The sequence below is a fragment of the Olea europaea genome, chromosome 8 (assembly GCF_002742605.1).
Source record: "Olea europaea var. sylvestris chromosome 8, O_europaea_v1, whole genome shotgun sequence".
In the NCBI taxonomy this organism is placed as follows: Eukaryota; Viridiplantae; Streptophyta; class Magnoliopsida; order Lamiales; family Oleaceae; genus Olea; species Olea europaea.
In genome coordinates, this window is record NC_036244.1 from 18459088 (window position 1) to 18480388 (window position 21301).

The window sequence follows — 21301 nt, forward strand, 5'->3', positions numbered from 1 at the left end:
CACTTGATTACTACTTACGCATTCATCTTTCACATATTACTGAATGCTCACTCATCTTTTCATATAATTACTCATTCACCACTCGTCTCTTCAAATAATTGGGTGACTTTTACGACAAATTTTCGACAACTTCCGACCACAAAGAATGTCGAATTTTGATACCGTTGGAAAGCCCGCGATATCCTCTTCAATTACCACCCAAAATCTCATTATATCTCCAAGGGATTCGATCGAAAAATTGCCTTAAAAGTTGCCTAAATATTTTGAAAACCTGCCCAGATTTTTTGGGCAACTTTTAAGGCAATTTTTCGACAACTTTCGAATTTCAAAACTATCGAATTTTGATACCATTGGAAAGCCCACAATGTCCTCTTCAATTACCATCCAAAATTTTCTCATAATTCCAAAGAATTCGATCGGAATAAACCCACAAAATCAGCATCTTGAAAAGACGAAAATCTGGACAAAGTTCGGGACACTGATTTTGTGGGTTTATTCCGACCGAATCCTTTGGAGTTATCGGGAAATTTTGGGTGGTAATTGAAGAGGACATTGTGGACTTTTCAATGGTATCAAAATTAGATAGTTTTGATGGTCGAAAGTTGCCGAAAATTACCTTAAAATTCACCCAAAAAATCTGAAAATCTGGGCAGATTTTCAGATTTTTTGGGCGAATTTTAAGGCAATTTTTCGATCGAATTCCTTGAAATTATAATGAGATTTTGGGTGGTAATTGAAGAGGACATCGTGGGCTTTCCAACGATATCAAAATTCGACACTCTTTGTAGTCGGAAGTTGTCGAAAATTTGCCGTAAAAGTAGTCCAATTATTTGAAGAGATGAGTGGTGAATGAGTAATTATATGAAAAAATGAGTGAGTATTCAGTAATATGTGAAAGATGAGTGAGCAAGTAGTAATCAAGTGTAAAGTTAAGTGATTATTGATTAAATTTACTCACATTATTGTTAACATAATTCAAACAATATTACATAACCATTTATCATTATACTATTTAAAATACAGTTAATTTTTTCAATTAATCATATACTATCAATACACTTTCTTTTCTGTTATAGTATTATTCTCCGAGATGTGATGATGATGTCATGATTGTATAAATTTAATTTTTTATCATTTATAATAGTAATTATAAATTAAGTAGTTATGTTAAGTGTGCTCATATTTTATAGAGAAAATTGAAGAAGGTCGTCAATCTTTTTTCAAATATGGCAATTGGGCCCTTAATCAATTTCAAGAAGACTTCAAGTCCTTTGACGCTTGATAAACTAAAAACGAAGGTTATGAAGTAGGGTGCCAAAACTACTTTTTTCGAAAGCCATAGCTAGTAGAGAATATACAGTCAAACTCTATCATGAATCACGTCATATGATAAATCGACGTAAAGAAATAATTTTGTATGTATCTTTAATTCCCAACTAAACATTTTGTGATCAAGTTAACTTTTTATTCTAAAATTAATTTTTATTTAAGCAATTTGATAGAATATGTTATTATAAGTTATTTCCTTGTGAGAGGTTAATAGTACAATTCATAGAAGATCAGATATTAATATTGTTTGCACGAGTGGAGTTCCCCATTTGGTCTAAGCATTTTCTTTGTTAGAGTAGTCTTTGAGGGACCGTTGCAATAAAAGGTGACATTTCGCTTGATCTCACCTAGATTATAGTTCTCTAGTAAACTACTCCTTTCGACAATAGCCAATACTTGTTTTTTCTAAGTTTTACATGGTTGCTCGAGAGTTTGATGAAAAGGTCAAGGTTTGCTTATATTGACCGATCAAACGATCCACTGAATTATCAAGTCTAATAATCAAAGAGTAAATATTGGTGATGTTGGAATCCAAACTGAATTTTGGTGAACAAAATTAGCTGAATATCTCTGCAAATAAGCGTAGACACAAAGCTTGTTGGACAAAAGTTAGTTGAAGATACATTTCAAGAACAATTATTAAAAAGGAAAGATGTAGCCACGATATTAAATCTTTTATGTTTTAGGGTAAGGGGGTCGGGGATGAAGGGGATGGTGGTGAATAGTGGATTTTATGTTTGATTTTTGGCTATTTTTATTTAATTATTAATATATTATAATTGTCTTTTTAATTTAAAAAAAAAAGGTAAAGTTACAATTTTATTCTTGTAAAATCGGTCAAAATTATGGTCATAGTCAAATCTTTGATTAGCTAACTGTCAAATTAACAGAAACCATCTATTTAGACTCTAAATGCAAGTTTTTGAGAGGTTTGGTATCATAAGTGACAAAAATAAAAGGTTCGTATCAAGTATGCATAAAAGTGAAAAACTTGGTACTGTGACTGCAATTTTCCCTCACTAAAACGCAAAAATGTAAGAAGATTTAACGTTATCAATTGATCGATTGATTTTTGTCACAACGCGATGTTCTAAAGTAAAATTACCTTTTATTAAATGTTGCAACCCCTTTGAACTATCACTCTCAAAATAAAACAAGCAATTTTCAGAACTCTCAATCTTACTTCAAAACAACTCCAAAAACCAAAATAATAATAGAAATGAGTTTTTAGAAATTACAAAAGTTAAGAAATATCTTCAATGTTTTCCCCCTGAGAAAAAGGGATTTATACAGTTGCAAAAAATTATAATTTCCATCACTAATAAATTAGAATAAATGAAAATATAATGGTGACATTTATGATTTCAATAAATCATTCAGCAACTCTCTAGCTACCATATTTACTGGCTAGTTTGATCCAAAAGAAAATTCGAAAATGATTAAAATTAATAATAAAATTTACAATCCCCCACACGAAAATTTTTAATGGAATCAAAGTGGAAGTTTCACATATTGCCCCTACACAATATACATAAACCAGTGTGCAAACTGGCCTCTGCTATATAATAAATGCATCTTTCCCTTGGATTTCGAGACAGTAGTATTTACTGTGTGATTGAGCACGTGAAACAGCGTGCACCCATCGACAGAGATCAGTTGCATAAAAGTTTGATTCCAACTATTCTTCACGAAATTATATCGTCAAGAAAAGGGGTGCTGAAGGGCAGCTGTAAGATCCCAGAAGCTACAAGAAATGCAACTATCCACATTGGCAGAACCCATAGAAACACCGTCATGAGAATTTGCTTTCCTGCCAAGTAGTAATAAACATCAAAAGATTGGTACAGTTTGAAGCTATTTAAGCTGTGGACAATGAGTGTAAATTGCGAAAAATAACTGCTTAGTTAGAAAATAATAGTAGGCTATGAACATAAGAGCTGCAAAATAGCCACAAATCATGCTCTCAAAAAGATGCTTTTAAGCTTAGCCAAACATGCTGATAATCAATCCAAAAACACAGATTAAGATGAACTTTTCTTATCCAGAGAGATGATGCAGATTGTTGGATTACAAGAACTTTATAAAGTTTATCATATAAACTGCCAAAATATGTTAACTATAACACTTTAAGTATATCAGATTAGAACACAAGCACAAGGTCAATAAGATGGAAATCAAGTAGAAGTAACTAGAGGAGAAAAACTAGCACAATTAACCAAACCATTTCGTACAAACTAAATTATAGCATATTTTTAACGAAATTAACTGACATATAGTAGAGAACCAACCTCCAAGAACTTCAAAATGTGAAAAAAAATATGTCCTTGTTTTCCTTCTAACATTTAAGGGACCTGTAGTGTTTCTCAAACTTACTTACCAGAATCCTAGAGAACAAATTCAAAAGATGTTTAATTGATTCATCTAGCTTCAGCCTTGAACAAGAAATATTTTAGGAGATCCTTTTGGCTGCTGGAAAATGAGCCACGGACAGTTTAATTTGAAACCAAATAATTCAACAGAGAGATTGAGTGGAGAAAGATTAGTGATAGCAAAGCATCGTTCTATAGTCTATTACAGGTGCCCCTTCTGCCAACTCCAGAGTCAATAGAATTAGATGGTTCTAGATTTCTACTTTCACTCGTAACCTTGGTGATGGAGCTATTTGAATTCATTCTCTGGCAGAAATTAAACATAAAGTACCTTCAACAATTAAATATGACAGCAAACTGGTTTGCATGCCTAAACCAAATGATATTTTTTAGCAAGGTCAATATACTGAAATATTCTCATCACTTTAAAATTCCTTTGTATTTTTGTAGTGCACACTTTATGACTGGCACAAGTAATGCTGTGTAAAGGATTTATAAATGGCCTTCCTCTTCAAATACTCTAAGTTCGAGAGACAAAATAACTACATCATTTGTAGCCTTCATGCAGAAACCTCTGTTTGCATATTTCTTTCCCTGGAACCTTACAAAATCTGGTCTGCCAATAGGTCTGGTCCATCTCGGGAACAACATTAACATGCCTAACGAACATCGCTCCTTCTTAAAACTGTGTTTTTCTTTGCTAAGATGTGGACCAAAAAAAAAAAAAAAACAAAAACAAAAAAACTCATTTGAAAATACAGATGGGATCTGAAGCTCCCTGAAAAGCTAGAGCAGTTTCAACAGATAATTTAAAGCAAAGAATGTAACCAAAGTAGTTTCTGCAGTTCAAAGAATAACATGCAATAGGAAACCTCAATAGATGGAGTGTCAAAATTGTTGGTACTTCACAGGTAAAAGATAAATATTGTAATACACTCATAGCTGGGAATTCAGTTGGAGACTCGGAGCTTCTGTTTCTTCAGTTCTTATTCAAGAGCTCATTGACTACCCTTTGATAGAGAAATAATAGCTCAAGCAGTCTCACTTGAGCATTGAACAACTCACTGGCCCTTTGCCATCATGAAAGGACATGTTCAAATGAGTTTCTAATAGAATCATCTAACATACCAAAATCCCCCATGTATACTGGTATGAAGAAATTTAATAACAGCAAAAAATTTTGAGCAAAAAAAAAAAAAAAAAAAAAATTTCAAGAAACTCTATCATAAAAAAGGAAATTTTCTAGTCCAGTTTCTGCTTGTGTTGTCTCCATTCCTTGTTTTACTTGTGCATTCCCTTGCACTTAACAAAAATTGGTAATAACTAGAAAAATCAATAACATTCTGACCCCTTGAAATCAGAGTACCGAAAACACTGCAAGGTGGTGACTGATCTTAAAGAAAGCTTTCACTGCCTTCTCTTAAAAATTCAAATATTGATTCAGAGACAATTTGTTGAGCATTATTGAAATATCATTTTGTTTAACGCTGAGCAACAGAAACAAGAAAGTGTAGTTCGTAACCAAATTTTACTAAGTCAATAAATATGTGCTTCAGAAATCAGATATAAGTTGCAAAACAGATTAAACAATTATCTGATGGAGGTCAATAATTCAGTGGCAAACTTCTATGTACCGTGCTATTGGACTAATGGGGATCTTATTATCTTACCCTCTTGCATTGCATGAGGAGAAAGAACATTTTCCAACAGTTTTCTCTTTACTAATAGTTAATATTTACCAACAATTTACACAAATTTCTGCACCCCATTGAGCTTAAATACAAGCATCAGAAAAGTAGAAGCAAGCTAACAATGGATCACACAAAGTTCACAGGCCCGTTGAGCTTAGATTTCATACCTAAGTGCAGCATACTGCGACTTTGTAGGTTTCCAATAAAACGTATGCGTAAAACTCTAATTCGGACTCTACAAAGAATTTAACACTATCAGCATGTTTCGAAATGTGATCTGTAAGAACTAATCTAAATCCAAGTGGAACATTTCCAAATTTATACTCCCAAACTTGTCCTCGGTTGTATAAAAATTTCTTTTTCCTTTTGATATGCAAGCACTGGGAAGCGGGACTTTTGGAACCCCGGAACATCCTCCTACTACAACTAGCCTGATGAACCAATTTGATGTTTTGACTCCTCCGACTTTGATCCACCATCCTTGAGGGAAAGGGATCACTTTATTTTTTTTCTAGAAGTCAAATGAATGTCTTCCCAAGCTAAGCTTATTTATCATAATTCTGATTTTACTTCAGGCAAGGCATTCTACATATGGCGCACAACTGAATTCTTAACTAGTTTAGAGACTAGGCCAAAAGCTATCACAAGATTTACTTCTCGAATGAACCCAAATTCAAAAAATTATGCATTTTCAATTAATATCTGCAAAGAGGTTAAATAATGAGTTATCTAAGATCAATAATTTAATAACCACAAATAAACAATGTACTCTATCACCAAACGAGTAAAATCCTCATAATTCTAATCCTGTAAGCCTATGTTTGGCTAATGTTTTTAACTTGTTTATAAACAATCAAAATCACTTTTTATCCACACATTTTATGGAATCCACAATTATTGCTCACTTATCCACCACTCATTTTTATCTAATTAGAAACTAAATTGTTTATAAACACTTCTTGCTTTTAGATAAAAACTTCTCCGTGCACAAATTTATCTACAGCAAAAAGTCACTTAACTTATTGGAAATAATTTTAATAACATAATCCACAATGATATTACCTTGCTTTATCACATTGTAAAATGATCGTGTTGAATTCAATATAACTAATTTTAACATGGAAAAAGTAACTTAGCAGTTTATTATGCTGAAGCTCAATCAAGAACATGGCATTTAAAAAGAAAGCAGTTCCACAACCTGGATTCTGTACTAGGTCTAGAGTTTTCATACAATTCAACACATCTACAATTTATACCCCATCGATTCGGTAAAACTAAAAGTAGTTGAGGTCTATGAACACAATGGAATAGAAAAAGGAGTATTCATTGTGCAAACATTGACACCCCCCACCCCACCCCCAAAAAAAAAAAAAAAAAACAACAACAACAACTCCACCACATGGAAATGGAATATAACCTATTAGAATTTAAAGAATTACGAGGCAATAGTTTTTTAATCACAAATTCATAAAAAGTGCAAAATACTGTTGGAAATTGGTATAGAAAAATGATCTTGACCAATTTTTTGACTGATTATTTAATTGAAAGCCGTTAGTCGGTGATGGAGATTTGAAAGCCGAAAGTGTTCTACTGCACAAATAGATTACCATAGTTAATTTAGTTGCTCAAAGCCAAAGCCAATTTCGGATGAATGAGAAATTGAGGCCAAATTTAAGCCTCTTAAATACATGGAAATTGTTGGAAAATTATATGAAATATTATGGAATATTTTAGAACTTATTTGGCTGAAAAATGATATCTTTGGGACATAACATTTTCCAAAAGTCACATTCCAAAAAGGCATACTTTTTCATTGAGTTGTATCTTTGAGACAACCTATGGATCATTATATATTGATCCCAATGTTTAGAATTCCTATTCATTCACTTCATCCTACATTATCACATGGATGCATATTCACTTCAAAATATTTTCTGCATTTATTTTGCATCGAATTTCATATGAAGGGAGATCAAAATATAGTAAGTTCGCTGGTTTATGTAATTTGGAATGCTCTTATGGCGGAACATCATCGTCGTATATTGGAAGACAAATATCGAAATTTTTTTAGCACCCATGATGGGCATTATCGTCTTAAGAAGGAAAATTCGAACTCTTGAATCAGCCAATTCATATTCTTGCATTTCAAGTTTCTACATATCAAAGTTGAAATTCTTTCAGATTTTATGCAAGTAAAAAGTTAGTTATTTGAATATAATTTATGCACTTAATATTTTCCAACAAATACTACATTTCCTGGACTTCATATAAAAGTAGAAAAATACAAAATTACCAGAAGAGCGCGAAGTTCTTTCAGTTTGATCAATGATCCATTCTCCAGTCTCCCGCAGTTTCTTCTCCACAGACCCTTCATCCTTCCCAACAGAATTCGTCAATATACTATCAAACAAATTCTTATTCCCTTCCGACTCCCTGAAAATTCAAAACAATACACAGCTTCAATTAGAAAAACCAAAAATATATATATAATGGATAGAAAATATGGGTTCTTGTTTTACCTGTTCGTGTCATTTTCTCGAAAAATGCCAGCACCGATAGCCCTTTCAATTTCTGCAATAGAAGACTGCCTTTGCTTTTGCTTTGGCTTTAGCTTTTCTTGCTGATGAAATTGTGGTGGGGTTGAATTATTTGTTCTTGGAAGAGAATTGGGATGAGGAGGTAAATGGGGTCTGTCGTTCGGTAAAGAGGAAGCTATAACGTGAGGTCTGGTAATGGAGAGGAAATTGAGGCTAACCATGATATCTTGTGACTGCTCCCCCAACTGAAAATATCTCAAACTGTGGACATATTTGGGATAAGCCTTGGGTGAGCATGATATTATAAAAAAATAATTATAGAACTTAAAATCAAAATTCAGCCTCATTATTTCTCATTATATTAAATTAAAATTTACTCTCTCCTACTTTTAATCACACAATCTTCAATAAAATAATATTACTGTAAATCAAAAAAATTTCAACCACTATTTTTTCAAAAAAAAAATATTCATCTTATTATAATGTCAAATAATACGACTCAAACACACCCTCAATTACATAGTCAGAACAGACCTTGAACATAAGTTAAGAGACCAACAATGAGGAACATCGCATCTCCTAAGCTTAGATAGCTAAACTAAGAATGCCTTCAGTTTGACGGTCTAATGTTAATGAATCAACATATCGATTATATTGTCATGTCAAAATATAGGATGTCTCGATGTTATGAAATTTGAACTAAAGTAATAATTGTCCAAATAATTGAATGAGTACGTGCAACATACATGATCTAGTCTAAGTCTCGATTACACGGACAAATCCATCCTAAATGACTTATAAGGAGTAAGAAAAATTACTTGAGTGGATCAAGTTATTGTGTCATGTCGTAGATTGAAGTGATTAAGACGGTATAAACTTTTTAAAATTCTTATATAGAAGGTTCATTTCCATTATCGAATAATGCAATTCTCGTTGCTTTGACCTAGGTGTTGAAGAATCTCGGATCGTTGCACCCCATTATTTCTATGATAGACCAGATTTTCCATTTTCTTTCTTTTAGCAGAAAAAAAGGGGGCTCGTAAATCCTTAAAGTTGATCAAGAAGTACCACAACACTATCTGGCATCAACAATCCCAAAGTCAAACCAACTTCAGTTGGAATTAAACTGAACTGGTTAGTTTTTATTTTGTCATAATTAAACATATGATTTTATTTAAATTGTACAAGGCTGACCATTTTTATTATATTCATTATTGTTATTAATAAACTATTGCATTTTCACAGTTTCTTGAAATAAAGGAAAAGAAAGAGAAAATTCGACCTGAAAACCAAAGAGATAAGCGTAACGGCACAATTGGCTGAGAATCAGATATGAGTTCCTCATTCATCCCCAGGGCTTTGCCTTCTCTCTTCCCATCCCACCATTCAACAAACCCTTCTCTCATCATTTCTTGCAAGCAAAATCAAACCCAGAATTTCAATTCCAAGCAGGTTTTCTATTATCATTTTCAGACAGTTGTTTTCAAATGAATTCCCAAAACTATCATGAATTTTAATCTTTTTTATTTTTAATGACAGGCAAACTCGAACTCAAGAATCTGCTCAAAGAACATAAGAAATTTCTGCATTAAGCAGTCGGGTTTGGCTATTCAAGTTGGAATAATTTTAGCAGCTGTGAGAAACTGATGTTTATTTCATTTAATTTTCCATTTTATTGGGCAGAACTTTCTAGAAATTATTTGGATACAGGTTGCAGAGCCTGCTCTTGCTGTAACAGGAGTGAATGAAGAAGAAGATCTTTTATGGGTTTTGATTCAGTTGGGAATTTCAGCTTTCCTGTACTTCATCGTTGCCCCAGTGAGTGAAAGTCGTCTAATATTGTATATCAAACTTGATGGATATGAGTTCTTGATTATAATAATTGCATTAACTGAACAAAAGGTTTTGAAATGTTGCAGCCCATAATCATGAACTGGCTTAGGACCAGATGGTACAAGAGGAACTTGTTGGAGATGTATTTGCAATTCATGTTTGTTTTTATGTTCTATCCGGGGTAAGTAACTGGCTTTTCTACTTTCATGCATCAATTCATAAATTTTATGCTTATGAACTATGGCTGATTTAAAAATAAATAAATAAAAAACATAGTTTGGCATCATTGTTGATGCTGCATTAAACAAAATGATTCCTTATTGACGTAACTGATTGAGTCGATAGCAAGAATGTCGATTATAGTACCTATTAGTCAAAGAGGTATCCATCAAATAGAGACGTATCACAAATTGACCCCATTTCCCTAATCAAATAAATTAAGGCAGTGGATTGTGAATCCACCGTGAACAGATCCAATTCTGTCATTTGCCCATAAGTAAAATGATATTGTCCTCCTATCTATTTTTTGGAATTTTGTTAGAACAAAGAAGAAATTCTAAATTCTTAAGGAGAAAGCATTATCACGTTGGCTGCAGCCATGGCACAAATGGGGAAGTTCTTAAGCATTATCAGATATGCTATATATTTGTTTATATGATCTGAAAATCAGAATTAGCTCAGATTCTTTCGACCTTTTTTTTTAGTAGATCTTACTTTCCTTCCTTGTCCTATTCTGAAACTAGAACACCGCATTCCATTTTCTNGATTCTTTCGACCTTTTTTTTTAGTAGATCTTACTTTCCTTCCTTGTCCTATTCTGAAACTAGAACACCGCATTCCATTTTCTTCTTTACTTTCAGTTCGTCCCTATTGACGTCAACAGGGCAATCACCATCCTTGATAACAATAATCCATGAGCATATGACTAAGAGGCAGAAGACCTTAAACAGAGAAAAAGTAGTAGTGCATTAGTAGGGAATAAAGAAGTTCATCCTCCCCACCTTCATGAGGGGATCGCGCTCTCTGTTCAACTCCTTATTTACGAATAATAATATTTGTCTATTATCTTGTTCAACTATAACATGTACTATATGTCTTTAATGAAATGTTACTTGAAAATCAATAACAATAGTATGTATTTGTTGTCGTCCAGTGTATTGCTATGGGCACCATTTCTCAACTTCAGGAAATTCCCACGAGATCCAGACATGAAGTACCCTTGGTCTACACCACAAAATCCTTCACAAATTAAGGGCGGATTCTTGAAGTATCCTTGGGCCCAACCTGAAGATTATGAATAAATTTCCCAACTTGTATTCACCAGTGCCACTAATGCAAATGTATAGTTACCTATACAAACTTATTTCAATGTTCTTTCCTATGGCAAAGGCTTGACGACTAGAAAGTGTACTTGAATTTTCATTCCAAAATTGCACTTTTTCGTCATTCTTTTGTAGAAAGATTTCAAGATCATCCTTCCTGAATCTTCAATCCCCAGCTTCAATAAAAGATCTGAGATACTTTATCACGAGTTCGAAATTGAAACCAAAACTAAAACAAAATATAACAGGTAAATCAAGTGATCCTCCTATCCTTTCCAAATAGTCATTACAACAAGACAAAAATACATGTATCCATGTGCTCATTTTGCCGAAACTGAAGAGGATAGTTCTAAGAGCAAAAAACAAAAACAGGAAATCAGCTCCAAATAATGAACTAAACTTGATTCTTTAAAACAGCTCCAATTATATTCTACTAAAGAGTAATCCCATTGTGACTCATGACCTGGATTTTCTGCCAATTTATTTTGGTATGATATAAAAAGGATCAAAAAAACAATGTCTCAGATTTTGCTTGAAATTTGCTCAGATCATCTGCTGGACATCGAACATAAATGAAAACTTTTTCATTTTATCAAAATAAAAGGAAAAGAATTACTTGATATGAAATAAATAAATTTTGCACATTCATAAAAGAGAGAATAGTAAGAGGTGTTGTCGAATTGGTGACCGCCACTATTAGATTGTAAGGAACTATACAAAAATAACATCAATAAAACTTCGTCATATATATCTTATCTTTTAATATCATTGACTCCAAATTTATGACCTATTAAATGTGTAATATACTAATATTTGATCAAATACGTGATTGTGACATACAAATTATTTCATGTGATTATGACCTCGTTTGATTTGTGATTAGTATGTAGGGGTGTCAAAAAGGCTTGGACAAGGCTAGGGCCTAGCCCCATTTTGGGGACATGGGCCAAGCCCAAGCCAGCCTGAAAACTTTTTCATTTTATCAAAATAAAAGGAAAAGAATTACTTGATATGAAATAAATAAATTTTGCACATTCATAAAAGAGACAATAGTAAGAGGTGTTGTTGAATTGGTGACCACCACTATTAGATTGGAAGGAACTATACAAAAATAACATCAATAAAACTTCGTGATATATACCTTATCTTCTAATATCATTGACTCCAAAATTATGACCTATTAAATGTGTGACATACTGATATTTGATCAAATACGTGATTGTGATATACAAATTATTTCATGTGATTATAACCTCGTTTGATTTGTGATTAGTATGTAGGGGTGTCAAAAAGGCTCGGACGAGGCTAGGGCCTAGCCCCATTTTGGGGACACGGGCCAAGCCCGAGCTGGCCCACAAGCATTTAAAAAAAAAAAAAAAGGACATAAAAGGCAGAATTGTTGCTGCCTTTAAAAAGGCAGAATTGAATTCTGCCTTTCAAGAAAAAGAAAAAAGAGCCAAGGCAGCCGAAAGGGACAAAAAAAAAAGAGTCGGCCCCAGCTCAGCTCCGAAAAGCCCAAGCCCAAATTTTTTGACAAAAAACTCAACCATTTTAACCAAGTGAGCTCGAGCCGAAAGTTTTAGGATCGGGCTCGACTCGACTTGGCTCGTTGACATTCCTAGTTGTATGTGATCATGACTTGTTTATTTAAATTATGTGTCACAATATTTTATCAGATATAACAAATTGTAACAATTGGATTTTTTAATTTTTTTTTACAAATTTATTATTTTAAAAAATATGTTTTGTAACATTTCTAATTATAATATATAAAAATTTCCCTAGTACTCTAACTTCCTAAATAAATAAAACACAAAGTAAAATATAATAAAAAAATAAAAATATTAACATTGTGTTGGTCATGAAGTGCTCCATTACCAATTTCACTTGACTCGTATGCGATTAATGCAAAAATCTGAATTTCTTAATTTATCTATATTCGCTTCAATCAATATCAATTTACTTTTGAACTAAAAAATTAATACAATAATATATAAAAACACATTAAATGAATCATAAAATTTACACACAACCACACGAATCATAGAAATATATTCTTATCTTTTATTGAAAAATTATAATTTTTCGTTATTGAATTTTAACTACACAAATCAACTCCAAGTCTCGGTATAGTTCATAGGTGCTAATTTTCATGTTGAACAATACTTTATTCACATTTTTATTATTTGTGAAGATATCTAAATTTGCAATTAGACACAAAGTTGAAAAAGTGGACGAAAATGAAAACTCGAAGAGTCATAATTGCAACAGTAAATCTTTAGGGCCTAAATGCTTTATTCTATAAAGGTTGAGGACTCCACAGTAATTTCCCTTAAAAATAAGCGGTTCAGCATTCCTCTTTATTCTCTCACCCGGCCCAAGTCCCAACCCCATTGAGATTCGACCCTGAGTTCTGCCATATTTCATAGATTGGAACCAATCTTCTTCCTTCATCGCAATTGCTGACTTTTTCAAATAAGAATCAGGTAAGATTTCTGATTCTGCTTTGGAGTTAACTTAGAAACTGGTGTCTACTCTGCTTCATAGTTACTTTATGATTTTTAGCATTGAGCAGCTCCTCAAAAAATATTCCATTGATCGATTAGAGAAACTGGAACGTGATTCCCATGTATTCTGTCTTGTCTTTTTAGGAGGATTGGTCAAGCTTAAAGATGCATTTGCTTTTATTTTTTCTCATTAGTCTGTGATGGGTACTTCAATTGTCATGGCCTGAGGCAAAATGAACTAAATTTCAATTATTTTGTCACAGTTACTGTTATTATTTACTATTACTGTAGTGCGATATGAGGTTTCTGTCTTTTAATTAGTCCCAATTCTGCATTGTTTGCATAATTCTGCATTTGTCCCAATTTTCTAATTTTCAGATTATAACTTTTTCGGTGTGATTCTTATTGATTCATTTATTGAAATTAAATCATTGCTGTATCTGTGTCTTATGCATTAGTGGCTTCATTTGATTCTGTGATGCAATCAAATATCTCAATTTTAATTTGGTGTCATTCGAACATCACTCATTTTTAATTTGTTGCAATCAGATGACTCAACTTCGATTCTCTTACAATCCTCTGTCCCAGTGAATTTAACTAAAATAATATAATGACCTAAACTTCAAAAGTAATGGATGAAATGTAAATTACGTGTATGTCCAGTTCACTCAACAATACACATCACTGATCTCAAATAAAATAAAAAATAAATTTCTGAAAAAACTTAAGAACTGAAAGCACGTTTTTAAACATCAGTTATCCATTAATTTCAACATCCAAGTAAACATATTACACTAGTTAAACTAAAGTTGATGAAGTGACTGGATTTGCAAGCAAATCGAAGTTGGGTGGCTTGATTACACCAAATTGAAGGTGAGCAATTCGGATGCAACTCAGCTCAAAGTTGGGTGACCTCAATGCATTAAACCCTTTTATTTATAATGCTTAAAAGTTATTGTGCAGGCTGTAATGTATACTTTGCAAGACCATAGAACTTGTGCATTGCACTTCCTCCGTCAGTTATTCCACTAGTCTGCAAAATTGTCAAGAACTATCTCATACAAAAAATATGTGATAAATTTTTATTTCAATATGAAAGTTACTTTTAATTTATATGGACATATAATCTTATTAGGTCTTTGTAAATATTCTTCAATGAGCATCAATGGGTATGTGCAAGATTATAGTAGGCCACAAATGTCTGTAGGCATTTGGTAATTTGTATTTTATCTCAAATAATTTAATGTGTTCTTGACCTGCAGGTTCTTGTTCATTGTTCACTTACTTGAGTTAATTTTTGCAATTAGATTGGTTTGAGCAATTGAATTTTTTAAATTTTTTATTTTTAATGACTTTATTGGCCTTCGAATGCACATGATAAATCACTATATTTCAGGTAAATATAGCTATTTTATTAAGTAAATTAGAAAACTTTAACTTAATGAAACCGGAATTAACCCACTGGTTCTACCATTGTACCAATGATCTTGCCTCTTGTCCAGGTTGGGTTGAATAACTATGGTTCTATGTGAAAATCCAAAATGATATGGGATTCGGTCAGGTTTTCGAGCAAACCTGAACATGCACCCTCCTGCTGATAGCTGCATTGATTTGGAAAATACGACTCTATTGACTTGGCGTAATGTTGGGAGTTTGTGTCAAGTAGAATTAGAACTAAATTTCATTTTTCTGTATTTGATGGTAATTTGCACTTAATATAGTTTGCCAATAAATGACCATACTGTAATAAGTCTTTCACTTTTTGCATGAATTACTATTGACGTATAAATGTTTCCCTCTTCATATTCTCTTGCATCTCGTACTCTCTACTCTTTTCATCTATTTCTTACATTGATCCGGATCTCATAATCAACAGAATGGCGCGAAAATCAACACACCAACGACTATTAAGATGTCGACCACTCACATTTTCTCCATTTGGTCGTTCCATGGCTGCAGTTGTATCTATTAACAAGGGCAGGCACAAGATGCCAGGCTCCACGTTACGAACAAAAGACTGTCCCAGCTCTTCTGGTATGCTTTTCTGTATACTGTACTTGCTGGTGCTGCTGCTTTTTTAATTTTAATTTCTTCCCAGTATTTACCAACATTTGATGACAAATGTGCACATCTAGGTAATGGGCATCATCAGGTTGAAGATGAGAATGGACAAGCTGACTCTTCCGATGGTGAAGAGTTTGAAGTTAGTACTTCGTATTGCCAATTGTTGCCAATATGGCTATTAGCTTCATGAATCTTGGTTTTTTTTTTTCGAAGTTCTTTAGTTAATTGATTATTTATGTGGAAAGGAAGTTGTTCAAGCAGATTTCGCCTTCTTTGATCCAAAACCTAGCGACTTTCATGGAGTGAAGGTCCTGCTACAGACATACCTTGGCATTAAGGAGTGGGATCTCGGCTGCTTTGCAGACTTGATACTGGGACAACCTACGGTAGGGACTGTTGTGAAGATTGAGGATGATGAAGACGATGCAGTATACTCTGTTATTACGGCTCTTAATCTGGGAAGATACCAGGCAGGCTGCCTCCACTCCTTTATTTAACTATCTCGTCTTTTTTAATGCTTCGATATTGTTTCTTGAAAATTGTTTGAATGGCTTAAGTGTCCCAACCCATGAAACAGATTGAAATCGTAATTTTAAAACCTTGGGTCATTCATGTCCATAATAAGTTGGTTTTGCTTATTACAGGATAATAAATGCATTAATGAGCTCAAGGGTTACCTCCTTAAGGTGTGCAAGGAGAACGATGTGTTGGCTAAATTGAGGTCACTTATGGGAGAGCATGCCAGGGATGTTGGTCTTGTGGTTTCTCAGCGTGTTGTAAATCTTCCTCCCCAGCTATTGCCACCACTTTATGATGCTCTCTTTGATGAAGTCTCATGGGCAACAGAAGATGAGGTTAGATGACATAATTCTCTTTATTAGCACGCTCAAGCTGACTTCCGTTCCGTGTTGGGCTGCTTGTGCAGCTGATACTTGTAGTTAAATAATGTATTGTTTTTTACTTGTCAAAGCCTACAGAGGAGCTTCAGAGTTCTTTTCGCTTCAAATTTTACTTAATTATTAGTAAAATATACAAGGTATGCTGTTGTAATAGTTCAATATATCGTATATGATTGCTAGAATTTGAACCAGAGTCTGCATTGTCTAATAATTATTCCTTTTCTTGATGCATACCTGTAGCATAAGAGTGTAGATCAGATTAAAGGGCCAAGTCGAAGTCAAGATGAAGCTATAATGTACATCAAACCTGAAGATGAAGTTTTCCACAAGGTACTGGAGTTTTAATCTTCTGTCAATGTTGTATATTAACCTCAGGTTCCTGACTTTTCCTCTAATTGCTTCTTCAGCTTAGCTCGTGGTCCTTCAGCTTTGCCTTGCCTGCTCAGCATGCCTGCTCAGCAGGTTACAACAAATGAGGCAAGTTCTAGCATTGCAGCTTATGATAATTAAAAATGCAATGTTTTGCTGAATCGTGCATAAAAAGTGATATAGAGGAGAAGATATTTGTGTAGCAATCCTAGTTTGAATCAAGAAATATCCCCTGAAGACTTAGTTGTACTCACTCATTCTTTTATTCCCGGTATTTCATGTCACTAGAAACTAGAAAGCTTTTGTTATCATTATTCTTCCAGTTTTATAATTGGCAAACATTTGCTATGAAAATTTTCCACTCTGCTTTTTCCATCTTGTTACAACCTTCTGCATCCAATTTCTATTTTGAACATTGTAAACTTCATATTCTATTAGTTACATTTATTTGTCCTCTTTCATGTACATCTTCCTTCCGCTTGCCTTATTCTGACAATACTAAAAGCAATAATACAAAGTTTACAAAGTTTTTACGTAATGAACAATTTCTTGCTTCCTTTGACACTGCCATATCTCTGCAGCTTAAAAGTTACCAGTTTACAGGTTTAGTGATGGCCGTTGAAGCGAGTAAAGTTTCTACGTTCAGAAAACAGTTGCACTTGTTGATAGATGAAGAATGATATAACAAGAGGTTTCACAAGGTAAGCATGGCATGCTAGTCACCTCATCATTACCAATTTACTTTTTTGATAAAAAATTTCATTTCATTTTACTTCATCTTTGCAGGTTCTAGAGTACTGGCTTTTGTGTCAAATCTAGTATATTGTCCAAGAGACCAGAAATGGAGCCCTCAGATTCAGGTCACAATCACTCTTTGCACTATCCTGCAGGTCACAAGGATAACTGCATCTAACACCTCCCTTGTCGCCATATGTCATCAGTACAATCGATATCTTCCTGTTCACTGCTTAATGCGAATTTGATTTAATTGGAGAGAAATTATTGCTCCTGTTTGATTTTGTATACTGGCTTTGAGCTAGAAATTTTGGAATACATAATTATTCACAATTTTTTTTTTATTACATTGACCTGATCCATCACTTTACTACTGTTCTAGGGAATTTATTGCATTCTGTTGGAAACCTTTACCATTAGGGATCTCAGCAGAACATAACAAAAGTGGGAGAGGTAGACTGACACATACTTAGACATGGTTGAAAAATATATAGTTGCCTCTTGCAGGGGGTGTAGTAATGAACTGAACTAGGTGGTAAAAAAAAGATTCTTTTATCTGACCTTAAATTTGTTAGGAGTAAGACTCTGTTTGTTGTCGTTGTTGAGCAACTTTATCGCCATGGTCTTTAGAGGATGCTGCAAAATTTCAGTATTTGTAAAACCACTCCGGACATCTAAGAAAAAAAAGTCACCCTATTTAATTAAGTTAATTCCTTATTTGTTATTCTTGTCCTGTATATCTTCAAGTGTTTATGGATAGTATAACTACATTAACTCACTCTCTAGGTTTAATATTATTTTTGTCTACTATAAAATGATCCGCCTCTTTCAGAAGAAATTCCTTTGATTATGTTCACTATATTTTTTTATTTCATGCACTAGTCTTTGAAATTTCTGTGTACATATGATAGACATAGTTTCATACATCCAGAATATCGTTACTATTTCAATATTTTCGTAAGTATCTTTGAAATAAAATAAAAATGGTTCTTTAACCAGTTTTTTCAGTAATTTTTTAGTGAGCCCATTATAAAGATATTGCCTGAGTCATTCTTTGGTTACTGATGATCACTACTCGATAGAATTTGATCAAAAGATCCTAACAACGTTAACTAAACTGCTTAGAATTTTGGTATTTACCTAACCTGCTTAGAACTCTAGCAAGTTTATGAATCTTTCTACTGAAAATATGTAGGTATTATGCTAAAGATGAAAATGCAGTTTAGTTAAACCTTTTAATCTAGATGAAATGCTTCAGAATTTTGTTACCGAGGCATTTACTTATCAAAATTAGTTTTAGTTTAAGTTATGAACCGTGCATATTCTCTACTCATATACATTGTTGAGAAGATTTGGACAATATTTTCAGTGGGGCATGCATTGAAAATTGGATTTTTATAGTTACAGGATTTGTTGATGATGGAACTGGCATCACAACTTCGATGTCCAAGTCAAATAAAATTCTGAAAAGAATTTGATCACTTTGTATGTTGATTGACTGCCCTGGCTCGATAGAACATTTTTTGAGCTGTGCGCCTTTATATCGGATAAGTTTGTTCTGTATGATTATTGCAGTTTATTTTCAAGGTACACTCTTGGTTTTATTCATTCTGTTGTGGCTCACTATAACAGTTATCTAAATGAACATGGTTTTCATATGCATATGATGCTAGATTTTGATCGGGCAAGACAAATCTCTATTACACTTCAGTGGCTATGTAAAAAATGTGTGTGTGATCAAAATTTGGTAACTTGGTGTTTGAACCCTCTTGGGGGAATAGTTTAATTGGCTGAGATTTGCCAAGAAAAAACATTATCCATCATTATCATTTTTGTTGAGGATGAATTTCCTTGCTCTACTAAGTGGGATCTCATCCAATTGGGCATGACATTCTGCACCAATTAAGAATTGAAACGTGGTAACTGATGTGGCTCAATAAGGAAGATTGACAGTGTTCTTGAATGTTGAAGAGCTTCGGCTAGGTAACCCAAGTGTTAGGTGTGCTATTTTGTAGGGTTGCCTTTGTCTTCGGCCACAGTTACGTGCTTCTACCAACATCAAGAGATTTTACGCATTTTGCTCATCCCTTTATAATTTTCACTCTTTTATGTGAGAAGTCATAATTTAGCACTACTTGGTTTAAACTTGATATGGTGTTAATGTATTTCTTGGATTCAAATGACTTTTGCTTGAGAAAACAGGTTCATGGCCTACTGCATATAATCACATTAAGGGGCATGTGGATGTTGCCAACAAATAAGAAGACACTCTCTCCTCTGCCCTTCTCACGAGGGCATATCACTCCATTGCTTGTCTATGTCATTGGGGCCCCATACTAAAATAATAAAACTTATTTTAACATTTTTGAGGCCTTACAATTGTGTCTGAGGATTCAGAAATAACAATCAATATATGCGTAGGAGGTGGACATGAAGCACATGGTAGCAGCTAGTTTTTGCTGTCTTTAAGGACCATTTGGTCCTACTTGGGACATTGATTTATCATGGAAAGGATAATTGTACATGAATATCCTCTTTTTTCTTTATTGTTAACGTGTCGGTTCTTTTGGTTATATGAAAAGCCTTCTGATTAGTTATAGACGATTACTTCATAGATTATTATTGATCGCCTATCGGAGAATCTCTTCACCTCTTAACAAGAGGGATACCTTCATCGAACTTCCTTGAGAGTTGAGATTGTATGTAATATTCATTATTAAGCATCGTCGTTCATGATAAATTACTAAAGGGGTATGAGAAATTTGTCATACATTGATTTATTTAATAGAAAGAACATTAATCATTAATTATCTCAAATGATTTAAAGATGTGCCAATTAACTAAAAAATTTCAAGCTACTTAGTTAAATTTCCATAGCTAAAAGCTCGATGCTCCCGATTGCCCGGCTCAAGCCTTCACCTCCGAAAACAGAATGCACAATGAACATCACAACTAAAATGAGACTGACTTTTGATATTGTCTCGTGAGAACATAATAGTCTCGCTCATATATTCAACTCACCTTTTAAGTGACATTAAGCGGTAAAACAAGAAGTGATTTGGTCTTGTCAAACATGAAATAGACTTGATTTTCTTAGTGTAACAAGGAGACATGTCAGGATCTAACTTATCTCCAAGAAGAGGCAATGCATGTCATCGACAATAAATCTTTGAGAACGTGTTGATATCATTCATTTTCTTATCTCAAGCTTTCAAAATGGTAATAGCGTAGTAGTGGTCTCCTAACTTCCATACTCGAGTACTAAACTTACACCATGATTAGAGTGGAACAACGCAACATTGGCATTTTAGCTCGTCTCTAATAAATAGTTCTTGTCCTCGACAATAAATCTACAAAAATATTTAGATATCGAACTTTTCTTCGGCTTTTCAATAGACCTATTTTACATTGATGTGAGTGAACTCTTACATGAAAATGGAAAAGCACCTTCCTCTGCATTATGATGATGGATGGTTTTTCACCTTTTCCTCTGTAAAGTTTTTCTTTCCTTTTCCTCCATTGCTGTAAAAAGGTCGGAATTGAATCAGCAGGCACTGGTGAAGGAATTTTGATTTAGGGCAACCCTCCTTTTTTTTTTTTTTTTGGCCCTAAAACTAAAACAATTTATTATTATTATTATTATTAT

At 33.5% G+C, this 21301-nt stretch overlaps 3 protein-coding genes across 9 annotated transcripts; 2 read left to right on the forward strand and 1 right to left on the reverse strand.

The window, feature by feature from the left end:
- Window positions 1–2753: 2753 nt before the first annotated feature.
- Window positions 2754–8290, reverse strand: LOC111399075 (probable NAD(P)H dehydrogenase subunit CRR3, chloroplastic). The gene is made up of 3 exons (XM_023026296.1): window positions 7909–8290; window positions 7683–7822; window positions 2754–3139 (listed from the first exon to the last, which is right to left on the reverse strand). Exons 1-3 carry the CDS (start codon window positions 8271–8273, stop codon window positions 3015–3017), a joined length of 630 nt encoding a protein of 209 aa, XP_022882064.1. The 5' UTR covers window positions 8274–8290; the 3' UTR covers window positions 2754–3014.
- A 903-nt stretch (window positions 8291–9193) lies between these two features.
- On the forward strand, window positions 9194–11205 carry LOC111399076 (NAD(P)H-quinone oxidoreductase subunit L, chloroplastic). Its single transcript, XM_023026297.1, has 5 exons — window positions 9194–9378; window positions 9466–9561; window positions 9637–9744; window positions 9846–9940; window positions 10913–11205. Exons 1-5 carry the CDS (start codon window positions 9259–9261, stop codon window positions 11058–11060), a joined length of 567 nt encoding a protein of 188 aa, XP_022882065.1. The 5' UTR covers window positions 9194–9258; the 3' UTR covers window positions 11061–11205.
- A 2234-nt stretch (window positions 11206–13439) lies between these two features.
- Window positions 13440–20323, forward strand: LOC111399077 (protein BCCIP homolog). 7 transcript variants are annotated; one of them, XM_023026302.1, is made up of 13 exons: window positions 13440–13567; window positions 15091–15289; window positions 15465–15622; window positions 15724–15791; window positions 15898–16122; window positions 16297–16506; window positions 16623–16688; window positions 16792–16881; window positions 16959–17028; window positions 17502–17621; window positions 17707–17780; window positions 18038–18108; window positions 19063–20323. In XM_023026302.1, the coding sequence occupies exons 3-9, from the start codon at window positions 15466–15468 to the stop codon at window positions 17025–17027; spliced, it is 885 nt and encodes a 294-aa protein (XP_022882070.1). In that variant the 5' UTR covers window positions 13440–13567; window positions 15091–15289; window position 15465; the 3' UTR covers window position 17028; window positions 17502–17621; window positions 17707–17780; window positions 18038–18108; window positions 19063–20323. The 7 variants fall into 7 exon arrangements, with proteins under 7 accessions (XP_022882070.1, XP_022882072.1, XP_022882066.1 ...); XM_023026304.1 differs by lacking the exon at window positions 18038–18108 and having other exon boundaries at window positions 19063–19140; window positions 19858–20323; XM_023026298.1 differs by lacking the exon at window positions 18038–18108.
- Window positions 20324–21301: the final 978 nt, after the last annotated feature.